Below are 13,377 nucleotides of genomic sequence, written 5' to 3'. Positions count from 1 at the left end.
TAAGATTGTCACTGATCAGGAAGATGTTCAGAACAAATCAAATAAAGCCTCCCCACCTTGCCTCACCATGATGACATCCAAGGTGGCTCTAGGGAAATAGTGGTCAGCCAAATCTGGTTTGAAAACCAGTGTCTTACCATCTCTCTATGTCTTAGTTTTCTCATCTGTATAGTAAACGGAAATCCTCTACTGCAGAGTAGACTGTTGTACATTGTGACAGGCCAACATTCAGCTGAAACAACCGGGGAAAAGCAAGTAAACTGCAAAAATCATATGTTTAAAGAAATCAGAGATCTGTGAAAGCAATGAGAATTAAATTAAAAACATTTCCCAAGAAGGAAGAACCTTCCTAGGTATACTGAGTGACACAGGCTATTTTCTTCATGGGGTTGGAGGAGGTGAAGGATATTTGCTGATTCTGGGTGTGGCCTAAGGATCTGACTTTGTCCAAGAAAAGGAAATATTCTGTGGGAAAGAGAAACTAGCAGAGCGTTTGGCAGTCATGTGGAACTGGCTTGATGGATTGGAAACTAGAGGAGCCCCAAAGGCAAGTCCAGTATTCCCAGGAGACGTTTGCTGAACTCTGGAGCAGTTCTGGAGGTTTCTGGTTGGCCCAGAAAGGCAAAGCAAAAGCTCATAATCTTGGGGGTACTTAGGAGACAAAATCTTGCTAAAAAGAGGAGCCTGAAGCAAATATACAATGACTCTTCCCCTAAAGACTGTTGCCAGATTTTGAATCTACATGGGATGGGAAGCTAAAAAGCTAAGGTCAAAATTTCTGAAAGGGGCTACCCTGGTGGCACAGTGGTTGAGAGTCCACCTGCCGATGCAGGGGACGCGGGTTTGTGTCCCGGTCCGGGAAGATCCCACATGCCGCAGAGTGGCTAGGCCCGTGAGCCATGGCCGCTGAGCCTGTGCGTCCGGAGCCTGTGCTCTGCAATGGGAGAGGCCACAACAGTGAGAGGCCTGCGTAATGCAAAAGAAAAAAAAAAATTTCTGAAAGGCAGAACTTACAGGAATGAGAAGTCAGAGATCTACCTGGCTCTTACACACAAGTCTGGAAGAGCAATACCTGAAGAACTAGATAAAGTAGAGGTGGACTAAGCCTTACTAGAGCTATAGCCCATCTCTGATTTACTCAATCCCTGATTGTGGTTCTTTTACATGCAGTGTTCAACGTACGAAGTTGTAGACATGTTAAGAGGCAGGAAAACATGACTGATAATTAGGTGGAAAAAATAATGAGAGCATAACCACAAATGATCTGGGTGTTGGAGCTAGTGATAACTTAAAAGTGACTATGAATAATATGTTAAAGAAAATAGTGGAAAACATGAATTAAATTATGGGAGAAATTCAATGCAAAATTGGAATCTGTAAAAAAAAAATCAAAGAGTTATTGAATGGAAAAAAAATATGTGTGAAATTAATAACTTAGTGGATGGGTCTAAGAGTAGACTGGACACAGTGTTACAGGATTAGTGATGCATAGAGAGGAAAAAAGAATGGAAAGAATAGAACAAAGTATAAGAGACATGGGGGAGATTGTCAAAATGTCTAATATATATGTACTTGGAATTCTAGAAGGTAAGGAGAGAAGCAATATATGAAGGAATAATGGCTGAGAATTTTCTAACACTGCTGAAAGACATCAACCCACAGCTTCAAGAACCTCACCAAACCCCAAACTAAAAATACAAAGAAAAATAAGTATGCTTAGGCATATCCTAGTTAAAATGTTAAAAACCAAAGATAGAGAAAATCTTAAAAGTCAACCAGAGGAAAAAGACATTACCTTAAATTTAAAAAGTAACTGACATTTCAACTGAAACTATGAATACCAACAGACAATGGAATGACATCTTTAAAGTGCTGAAATTTAGGGGATAGATTAGATAATCTCAACACTCCATTCCTCTATTCCTACCTTAAAGAACTAGTCACCAGCCTCTTCAAGATTACTATGAATATGTTTGGAGAATTACTACTTGAGGTTTTCTAGACTTTTTCATTAAATATACATGCTTATTTCATCTCCTAATTCTCAGATTTCTGTTGTCTTGGATTCACATCACATAGCATGATATTGGCTTCTAAAATTCACATTGGAAACTCATTATTAATCAAGTAAAGTAGTACTTAATTTGGATAGATCATGTTCTAAAGTAGAATATAAATGTTTGAAGGTAGAATGAATGAATGGCTTTATAAAAAGGAAACTGTGATATAATGGTATGATTCATGTATAGTGAATCAGTTAAGGTGTTGGATGGAATAGTGATTTAGAATTCCTTGCTACTCAAAATGTGGCTTTGACACCAAAAGCACAAGCAACAAAAGAAAAAAATAGATAAATTGGACTTCATCAAAATTATAAACTTTTGAGCTGCAAAGGACACCATCAAGAAAATGAAAAGACAACTCACAGACAAATCATATATCTGATAAGGGAGTTGTATCTAGAACATATAAAGAACTCTTAAAGCTCAATAGTAAAAAGATAACACAGTTTAAAAATGGGCAAAGAATCTGAAGAGACAATACTACAAAGTAGATAAATAAATGGCCAATAGGCCCATGAAAAGATGTTTAGCATCACTTGCCATTAGGGACATGCAAATCAAAACTACAGTGAGATACCACCTCATTCCCACGAGGATGGCTAGAATAAAAAAGACAAATAAGAAAAAGGATGTGAAGACATTGAAACCCTCATACACTGTGGTGGTAATGTAAAATGGTGTAATAAATTATTCCTGTGGTGAAGATGGTGATGATGATGGTAATGATGATGTCTTATTTACCAGGTTCTGGCTTATTCATCAATGTTATAAAGTGGTTCTGTGAATTTTGGCAGTTTTGCGGATACTTTTACTGAAATTAAGAACACATCACTAGGGACTTCCCTGGTGGTGCAGTGGTTAAGAATCCGCCTGCCAATGCAGGGGACACGGGTTCGAGCCCTGGTCCGGGAAGATCCCACATGCCACAGAGCAACTAAGCCCGTGCGCCACTACTGAGCCTGCTCTCTAGAGCCCACGAGCCACAACTACTGAAGCCCGCACACCTAGAGCCTGTGCTCCACAACGAGAGAAGCCACTGCAATGAGAAGCCCGCACACCATCACGAAGAGTAGCCCCTGCTTGCAGCAACTGGAGAAAGCCCGCATGCAGCAATGAAAACCCAACACAGCCAAAAATAAATAAATTAATTAATTAAAAAAAAGAATACATCGCTAATGAGGGATTCAACCCTACCTTCATATGAGAATTCCTAGGGAATTTTTTTTTTAATGCTGATACCTGGACCTTATTATAAGATATTCCAATTTCATTGATATGGGACAGGACTTTAGTTGTTTTTGTTTTTGTTTTTGTTTTCTAACTTCTCAGGAGATTCTGTTATGCAGCCAGGGTTGAGAGCTACTGAGTCAAGTTGACATCTCCAGGGTTAAGTAGAGCTACCACTGACGGTTAACTTGGAAGTGGAAAAGGAGGATTGGCACAGGAACCAGGAGACCTAGGTTTGAGTCTGCACGCTTCCCTTTTTGTGACTGTGTGCTTTGAGCAAGATATTTGACCTCAAGGAGCTTCAGTTTCTTCGTCTGTAAAATGGGACAAAGCACCCTCCCCTCCTATGGAGGGTTGTTGCGAGGAGCAGATGAATTCATACATGTGACACTGCTGAGCCTGACACCCGGGACATTTTTTGCCCTCTTTATTTAAAAAGAAATTTTTGGCCCTGCCGTGAGGCATGCAGGATCTTAGTTTCCCGGTCAGGGATTGAACCCGTGCCCCCTGCTTTGGGAGCATGGAGTCTTAACCACTGGACTGCCAGGGAAGTCCCTGCCCTCTTTAAATTTTGGTTACTTTCTTCTCTTACCTTCCATGAACTAGATATTTATGTCACTTTTTTTTCTAATTTTGTTCTATTATTGCTTTTTCCGTAAAATGTAGGAGTTTGTTAAAAGTCATCCGAGGTTTCTCTAGGTTTAGAATTTATCCTTTCTTCACATGACCTTGATCTCTTTATGTTCCTCAGCTATATTCTCAGTCCCACTGTGCTTATGGTAAATGTCATTTTTTGATACCTGAAAAAGTAATGGCTCATTGTATATTTTAATGAGGTGATACCAAATGCTGTTAATATCTGTGCCTGGAGTTTAGCATGATTTGTCTGTCATTAACTGATCCTGGAATAAATCATAGGATTGATATTGAATAAATTAATTCAATATTTTAAAAACACCTAACAGGGGCTTCCCTGGTGGTGCAGTGGTTAAGAATCTGCCTGCCAATGCAGGGTACGCAGGTTCGAGCCCTGGTCCGGGAAGATCCCACATCCCGTGGAGCAACTAAGCCCATGTACCACAACTACTGAGCTTGCGTTCTAGAGCTCGTGAGCCACAACTACTGAGCCTGCATGCCACAACTACTGAAGCCCACGTGCCTAGAGCCCGTGCTCCGCAACAAGACAAGCCACCACAATGAGAAGCCTGCGCACCGCAATGAAGAGTAGCCCCCACTTGCTGCAACTAGAGAAAGCCTGTGCACGGCAACAAAGATCCAATGCAGCCCCCCAAAATAAATAAATAAAACACCAAACAGAGTTCTCAGCCTTAGATGTGGTTTCTGTCTAGTGGATTTGGCATAGTTTCTTTGGTCCTAGGTGAGAAAGACAGCCTGTTCTGAGATTATACATTTTTTTTTTTTTTTTGGCCATACGCGGGCCTCTCACTGTTGTGGCCTCTCCCGTCGCGGAGCACAGGCTCGGACGTGCAGGCTCAGCGGCCATGGCTCACGGGCCCAGCCGCTCTGCGGCATGTGGGATCTTCCTGGACCGGGGCACGAACCCGTGTCCCCTGCATCGGCAGGCGGACTCTCAACCACTGCGCCACCAGGGAAGCCCAAGATTATACATTTTTATTAGATTTACTCTTTAACCTAAAAGAAAGGCTGGGTTGATTACATTCATATGTGAATCTGAAACACAGATGGACTCCAGGACAGTCTGACATGTGCCTCTACAGCCTGTGAGAAAGCTAGAGTCCACCCTTCCCTGGAGATGTGGCAGTACCATCTGGACAGTGCTGGAGTTGGATGGTGTGCAGCAGAACACCTCACGTTTTAATGTGCATGCATATCACCAGAGGTCTGTTCCACTGTAGATATTACTCAGTCGGTCTGGGGTAGGGCCTGAGATCCTGCATTTCCTGCAAGCTCCCAGATGGTTTTGATGGCAAGGGTATAGAAAAAGCTGTTCTTCTGTCTGCCCAACACTTTCCCTACCTTCCTCCAGGGAAACCTTCCTTCCTCCATTCCAACCATGAAGTTCAAGGGTGAGCTTCCATGTTCTTACATTACTCTGTTTCCCAGGCCACAGTCAATTGGTTCAGGGACCAATCAGAACCTTCCCTGGCATTTTTGGACTTGGAACCAGAGAGCCAGTCTCAGATCTTCTCTGTGGAGCCCCATGGAGGTAATTGGTCCAAGAGGCACAGATGAGGGACAGAGAGATTGTCCCCAGGGTTCTCAGGTCTGGGTTCCAATGTCCCTAATATATGAAAAGTGATTTAAAAATAAACAACACTTTGGGGTTATGTTACCAGCTCTGACGATCAAGTGCATTTGTGTAAACTATTTCAGGCACTTACTGTATGCAAGTCTCTGTTGCTGGGCCCCGAACATACAAAGATGAATAGCTCACCTCCTGTGTGGGGAGACCACCATTTCAGTAGAATTTGACATGTGAAATGGTAAGGGGTTACGGAAGCCCCTAGAAGAAGCTTCTGATCCACTCAGGAAAAGTTTTAGAAATGGATTTTCAAAAGGTGAGTAGGGATTGTTTGAGGAGGCCTGTGAAATTATTCCAGGTAGAGAAAACTTGCTGAGCAAAGGCAAGATGATGGGATGAAACAGGGTTTGAAAACCTGTAACCAGTTTACGTGGGAGGTGCATGGCTGGAACCGGGGCAGTTTCGGTGAAGGGCCTTGTATACACGCTGCCATCGGCCACTTTTTCCTTACGTCCTATGTGTTTCAACAACAACAACAGCAACATCAAAACAATAACAAACAGCAAAACAGTCTCTGATTCTCTTCCAAATACAGGACTCTCGCGGGTTCCCATCAACAACTGTTCCTCTGTATTTTCCCTTAAACAAACAGGAAATTTGTCTCAGGATCGAAATGAATGTTTAAAAAACAAACCCGATCTGCTTTAAATACTAAAATCTGTTTAAATAACACGGAGGTTGTGACATCCATTGACAAATCCAGGAAGTTCAAAGCCCCGCCGTTGACACAATGTATTGAGTTCTGCTGTTGTTGGCAGCCCGAACTGCGGCAGGTCCTGGTGTTTGTCATTCAGGTCCTCATGTGCGCAAGGCAGACATTCCTCAGACCACAGGGCTCTTTCTTCTTTGGGGAAACATTTGTATTTTTTTTTTTTTAGATTTGTATTTTTTTAAATGCCTTTTGAAAGCAAGAACAGCGATTGACAGTATGGCTGCTACTTCCATCTCCTGAATGGCAAGCCCCAAGAGTAACTTGGAGTCTTTCTCATGGGCAGATTTTAGCCGTTTTAAAGGTTAAAAAAAAAAGTTTATCCTTTTACTGACAGTCATCAACCTAAATTGAAAGTCTGTACCCATTAAACACTAACTTCCCACTCCTCATCCCTCCCGGGCCCTGGTAACACCCATTCTACCTTCTATCTCTATGAGTTTGGCTGTTCTAAGTGCTTCATATAAGTGGAATCATACAGTATTTGTCCATCTGCATCTGGCTTATTTCACTGAGCATAATGTCAGGCTTCACCCGTGTTGTAGCATACGTCAGAATTTCTTTCCTCTTTAAGGTTGAATAATATTCCATTGTGTGTGTGTGTATATATATATATATATATATATATATATATATATATATATATATATATCACGTTTTGCTTACCCGTTCATCCATTGATGGGCACTTGAGTTGCTTCCAAGTTTTAGCTATTGTGAATAATGCTGCTGTGAACATGGGCTTGCAGATATCTGAGTCCCTGCTTTTAGTGGACTCTTATTTTCAAAAAAGCTGCATGGAGCTCATGTGGGGCCTTTCTGGCTGTGAGAGAAGGCTGACCTGGGAGTCAGGGCCTTGACTCCACTGCTCCCTGCCATGAAGTCGCCGGGGCCTGGAGCAAGTCACACACCATCTCTGGGTCACAGTTTCCCCACCTCTGAGCTTAGGGAGTCGGTTGCACCCCCCAAATTCTGCCCCCAGGTGCCCTTGCATGGGACATTCTGTACCCAGACTTGCACAGTCAGCGGTGAAGGTGAAAGGTCTGTTCACCTGGCTTCTGTTTGTTCCTCGGTGGAGTTAGAAGTGGAGTGGACTCTTAGCACAAGTAGATTTGTCATTCACACACTTCCCAGTGTTTTTGAGCAGCCCTGACGGCCCATGGCATATGGAAATCTGTTGCTTTGCTGGGGCAGGAACTTGAAGCTCATACAGGCTGAGATGGATGTGTGGGTGCAAGTCACTTAGTGGGTGAGTCGGGCTGGACACCTGCCCAGGGTCCACCCCTCAGTGGGGTGTTGTCGGCTGCTACTCATCCCTTCTTACACTGTGACTTTTGTGAAGTGGTAGAACTTTGGTGACTGTGTGTGTGTGTGTGTGTGAGAGAGAGAGAGACACACACACACACACACACACGGGGCGGGGGGGCGGGGAAGAGGGTGATGGGAAATGCTTCTAAAAAGAGAGCTGACTGCTGGGGCTGGTGATGGAGGTAAAAGAAAGCAGAGAAGCCTAAGAAACTGAGGGTCCTTCTGGAAATAGATTAAAAAGTGGCCCATCTGCCTCCCCAGTAGCTCTACAGAATAAACAAGTTCACTATAAATTCCCTACAGAAAGAAGACAAACCTCCTTGTGAAATTTCACTGAGTGTCTCAGCCAGCAGATTTGCTCATTGAGAGAGAAAAATTTAGAGAAGTTTGAAAGAGGGGCCCAGGAGAAAGGCAGGAGACCATGCAAATGTTTCCAGGAAGCAGCAGATGGAAAGGCACCAGTCTGGCTATAAACCAACCTTATTTTCAAGTAAGGGCTGGTTTGAAAATTCTCAGAGGTGTTTTTCTTGGCAAGGTGCAGTTAATAGGAACAAGCAGGCCAGCTGTCTATCTCATGGAAGACGAGATTCCTCCTAAGCTGAAGAAACCCATAGAGGAACAGAGCCACAAGCCCTCAGCTGTGACTGTTGCAGGGCATGTGGGAGGTGATGGTTCCACAAAGGAGACTGTAAGTCATACGAAAAAAGCCATCAGAGAAGACAATTAGAGGAGGCCATGTATGTATATGTATATCAAATCATCATGTTGTGCAATTTAGATATATACAATTACATTTGTCAACTACTCCTCAGTAAAGTTGGAAAAAAAGAAAAAAGCTGGTAAAAAGGGCAAAGGAGATGAAGACAATGGTGAAGAGTTAAGAAAGTCTTCAGAAACGTTATGAGTTGTTCTGTTAACACCAAGCTGCCATCACTAACCTCCGTGAGCAGAATAGAGGCCTTTTCAGCACTTCCAAGAAATAAATCTCTGTTGGCACCGTCCCAGGAAATGTCCAAGAAGTTGCAAAAGTAAAGAGGGATTAACAAGATTAACTTTGGTTAAGACTAAGGAAGGAAAGGAAAAAAAAAAGTAAGAGAAAATGACTAAGAACAAAAGGGAAGGTGTTAGGGACTTCCCTGGTGGCGCAGTGGTTAAGAATCCGCCTGCCAATATGGGGGACATGGGTTCGAGCCCTGGTCCGGGAAGATCCCACATGCCACAGAGTAACTAAGCCCGTGTGCCACAACTACTGAGCCTGCGAGCCACAACTACTGAGCTTGCGCACCACAACTACTGAAACCCGCGCGCCTAGAGCCCGTGCTGCGCAACAAGAGAAGCCACCACAATGAGAAGCCTGCTCACCGCAATGAAGAGTGGCCCCCGCTCACCACAACTAGAGAAAGCCCACGTGCAGCAACGAAGACCCAACGCGGCCAAAAGTAAATAACTAAATTTATTTTAAATAAAGGGAAGGTGATAAAAATGGGCACAAATGAGATAAAATAATATTTCTCCAAACTGCTAAATGTTAATGAGTGGAAAACATAGATGAAAAACATTTTTGGAAAAAATGAAAATGAGAAACTTGAATCCAGGAGAAAGAGAAGACTTGATTAGGATTAAAGGCCACCCCAACTAGAAGCTCCAGGTCCAGAGGCAGTCAGGTCAGAGTAGAGACCACAGTAAAGACCATCTGTATCCTTTATAGGAAAAGAAGCAGGGAAGCTGTTGAATTAATTCATGTGGTTTGTATAACCTTGTTTCCAAAACCAGACAATTGCATTGCAAGATAATAAAATTTTAGGCCCACTTCATTTATGACCATAGACACAAAAGTCCTAAATAAAATGCCAAATGAGAAGAGGGCAGGATGGGGGAAGAAGAACTGCTCTTTGAGATAAAAGCTCTTTAAGATAACAGCCACCGCTCCGTTTTCACTTTGAGAAATCTGTTTCCTCTTGTCCTTTGCTTTCTACTTTGCAACTGTCTCTGTGACCTTGTTGCTACTTCTTTTTTGTTCCTGAAGACACCACAGGTCTTTTTCGTTATCAAGGTTTTTGCTGCAAATTAAGCAAGGAAAGCAAACAGAAAGTGACCTTAAATGAATAAACTACTACAAAGGTTCTAAGAGTTCACAGAGTTTCTGTACTGAACATTCCTGGTTTATATTTCCAGACTTCTTTTTGAGATGGTAACTGAATGAAGATGAGACCCATTAAACACACTCCCTCCTTCTGACCATCTGCTTGTTGCCTTGTTCCCTGCTTGGGACCTGAAGAGGCCTCCAAGACCGGACATGACGTCCCCTTGAGTGAGATGGCAGTTGACATCTCCGAGGGCATCCGGCCTGCGTGACCCATCCCGATACGGCTTGCTTCTTACTTCTTCTCATTGCAAGGAAGCAAGTCCTTAGGGTGACCTTCCTCATGGAAGCCATTTTGTATTCCAGAATGCAGAATTCTGGGAATTCTGCTCATCTTTCCTGAGCAGACATTCCAAAGTTGGGTCTTTGATTCTCAAAACTATTTTGTGCTGATGTTTAGAGGCACCGCTGGAGGCTGAGTCCTGTTACTGCCATTCCTAAGAGACTTTTATGTAATTTCTGGCTCTGAGAGATGTGGACTAACCTCTTCCCTCTCCTGTGGCTTCTAGATGTTTGCAAGTAATTAATTAATTTCATTGCTCCCTCCCTTAGGAAGTACCTGGTTTCTTAGAATGTGTGTCACGGGCCGGAAAGACAGGGGCATTAGGGCAGGGCGAGAGATGGTGCTGTTAGCAAAGGCAGGTTGACAGCTGGGTTTTTAGCTGGAGGATCTGGGAACAGGTGAATGAGTACTTCTGACCTTGAGGATTCTTTTTGCACAGCTGAGACAAGATGGAAACAGGGATTCTTGCTATGCCCCTGCCCAGGGGAGAGATGAGTTTGGATGTTGGCTTCCAAACTCCTCCTTTGAAGAGTTTGGAAGTTAAATGTTTCTTTGAAGATTCTCACCTCAATACAGGCTAGAACTTAGCATTTTCCGCTAAATACAGGGGTATTTGGGAAAGCTATTTAGGGGGACTAGGAAGTGTTTGGGGGAAAAAGTCATGAAGTGGGAAGGCATGGCTGATGTCTGGGATCTGAACTAGCACAAACTAAGCTTGTGAAGAATGGCTTTGGAGAAGGTTGCCGAGGTCCTGCTGCTCTGATGACCTTTTGTTGAAATGATTTCTGCAGGTGATCACGGCTGGTTTATCGATATTGCTGTTTGATATGATCCTGACCAGGGCCACCGTGGGATGGTAAGTCTTTTGCATAGAGAGAGGAGAAGAAAATTCGTTGTTTGTGTTTCCTTGGGATACTAATATTTGCTCTCAAATGTTGAAGAAAGGGTGTGTGTTTGGGTATGTATCTTATTGACATATAAATATACATTCAGAAGAGTGCATCTATCATGAATATTTTCACAAACTGAATATACCACACCTGCTACAGCCAGCATCCAGAGCAGGAACCAGAGCCTCAATGGTATACCTTTCAGCCACTCATCCACACAAGAGTAACCACTATAGGTGAACCACTAATTATGTGTGCATATAACTATAACTATGTTTGTGTTTTTGCCTTTGGCCCTTCAATTCATTTTCTCCTAGTCAAGTTCCAGATCATCCTTGTTTAGAACGCACCCATACATTTGCTTAAAGACAGCACTGCCTCTCCCTCCCGTATTTGAGCAGAGACCTGAAGGAAGTGGGGGAACGAACCCTGGGGACCCTGGGGGGAAACAGCAAGTGCAAAGGCCCTGAGTGTGCTTGGTCTGCTCAAGGAGCAGTGTGGCCGGAACAGGTTGATGGGGGAGAGTAGTAGGAGATGAGACTGGTTGGTGGCTGACCACGTGGGGTCTTAAAGGCCATTGTAAGAGTGAGGGGGAAGCGATCAGAGGATTCTGAGCAGAGGAGCCACTCACTCCCAGGTTACAACACATTCCTCAGTCTGCTGTGTGGAAGATGGGCTGTAGGGTGCTACCTCTGAATTCTCTACACAGACGGCCGATCGGACAGCTGACGGAGTGAAGACTCTGATCCACTCCAGCTTGCTAGTATTCAAACCAGCTGATGTGATCATTACCAAGGGTTGTGGTTGTCAGCTTCAGGGAAGATGAGGTGAGGTGGGGAGTGATGGTGAGTTTAAACTGTTAAGACTGCTGATGCTCCTCTCATTAGTGGGCGTGCTTTATTTTGGGGGTATATACTTATGTATTGTAAATCTTCATAGTAACGGGTGCTATTTGTGAGACGTTTAAGACAATGCAGAAATGCATCGAGTAAAAAGTAAAGGCCTGGGCTTCCCTGGTGGCGCAGTGGTTGAGAGTCCGCCTGCCGATGCAGGGGACACGGGTTCGTGCCCCGGTCCGGGAAGATCCCACATGCTGCGGAGCGGCTGGGCCCGTGAGCCATGGCCGCTGAGCCTGCGTGTCCGGAGCCTGTGCTCTGCAACGGGAGAGGCCACAACAGTGAGAGGGCCGCGTACCGCAAAAAAAAAAAAAAAAAAAAAAAAGTAAAGGCCTGTCATCCTCTGCTTCCACTGTCTCCACTTGCCAGAAGTCACACCAGTTTGACTCAACAGTGAGAACAATGCACCGTTTGGTCAGGATGTCCACGCTGAGGGAGGTGGGCTCTATCATCTGCCAAGTGAAACCACACCGACGGGTGCCTGTCAAGCAAGACAAGCCTCTCAGTCACCCGGGAATGGGTCAGTCCTTGCCAAGTCTTCACCCAGCCTGCCGGCTGCTGTCCGGATGACCCACAGCTTTCCTCCCCTATGACCACGGCTGCCTGCTGTCTGGCCTGAATCACTAATGCAGCACATTATGGAGAATAAGTCATATTTGTTGTTGCTACTTACTGGTCTCTTAACCTCTGTTTTAAAAAGGAAAACAAGCCTAGGGCCACTTGAAGATAATGCTTATTTCCATTCCAGTTTGGATGCATGGTTTGGCAATCCCCCCTCACCCCTGCCCCAAGAATGGCACTCCAAAACTGAATTGCAGACAAGTCTTGGAATAGGTTTTTCCATTTCTTTACCAGCATGATGGAAGGAAAAAGCATATTGTTGCTTAGCTTTGCTCAACTAAGCCGTAGTTCTAGAAAATCCATATTCTTTCTCATTCTGGGGCTGAGAGTAATCCTAAGGGTTGGTTCCTCCCACCCCCTCCCTCCACTTTTTTGCATTCATGTGCACATTGGACCTGCAGAATTGTCACCTGTTTGCTCAAAAGCCACAGTGCTGGTTGGTGGGGCCGGTACTCATGCTCGGTGTGTCTAGGGCAGCCTCCCCTCTCCCAGGACGTCTTGCAAATAATCCCCTGTCTTGTGCCGTCATAGCCACACACACAAAAATGGTGTCATTTTTAAACATCAATATGAGGTTCCTGCAAGATAAATGCGAGGGTCAGGACCAGGCTTTGGGAATACCATGATGAGGAAGTCCAAGAGGTGACTTTGCATCTCATGTGGCTTTGGGCTGGAAGGGGTTGGTTCAATAAACAGATATTTCCTGGGGGTCTGTGTGCCAGGAACAGCTCTCGGATAAAAGTGTAAAGTCACTGCCCCTGGGATGTCTGTTATTGCTCATCTCCCTGCCTGAGGGCAGGTCTGTACCTAAACCATCCAGACTGACAGAAATGAATCTTTTTGCTCATGGCATTCGGTGAAAGTGAAAGCGATTTTCAACTCCTCTCAGGAGCCCCTAATGGGGCATTTCCTGCCCCAAGAAGAAAAACGGAAGGAAAAGAAAAATTAGGAAAT

General features: G+C 44.2%; 1 protein-coding gene across 6 annotated transcripts in view; it reads left to right on the top strand.

Annotated features, from left to right (window-relative positions):
• The window catches only part of TMEM241 (transmembrane protein 241), a 107,539-nt gene that overhangs the window by 84,278 nt on the left and 9,884 nt on the right, over positions 1–13,377 (top strand). For 2 of the 6 annotated variants that reach the window (XM_082641297.1, XM_082641299.1), the window contains exon 14: positions 10,808–10,872. The exons of 2 other annotated variants lie outside the window; for them this stretch is intronic. In XM_082641297.1, the coding sequence (XP_082497423.1) occupies positions 10,808–10,872 (65 nt within the window). Of the gene's footprint in view, positions 1–3,392; positions 3,872–10,807; positions 10,873–12,171; positions 12,429–13,377 lie in introns of those variants that run through there. 2 more of the 6 variants (XM_082641298.1, XM_082641301.1) reach the window with 2 other exon arrangements.

Source organism: Mesoplodon mirus (genome assembly GCF_964341445.2).
Source record: "Mesoplodon mirus genome assembly, chromosome: 13".
Lineage (NCBI taxonomy): Eukaryota > Metazoa > Chordata > Mammalia > Artiodactyla > Ziphiidae > Mesoplodon > Mesoplodon mirus.
Note: the sequence above shows the minus strand (reverse complement) of the source record. Positions and strands in the feature narration are given on the sequence as shown.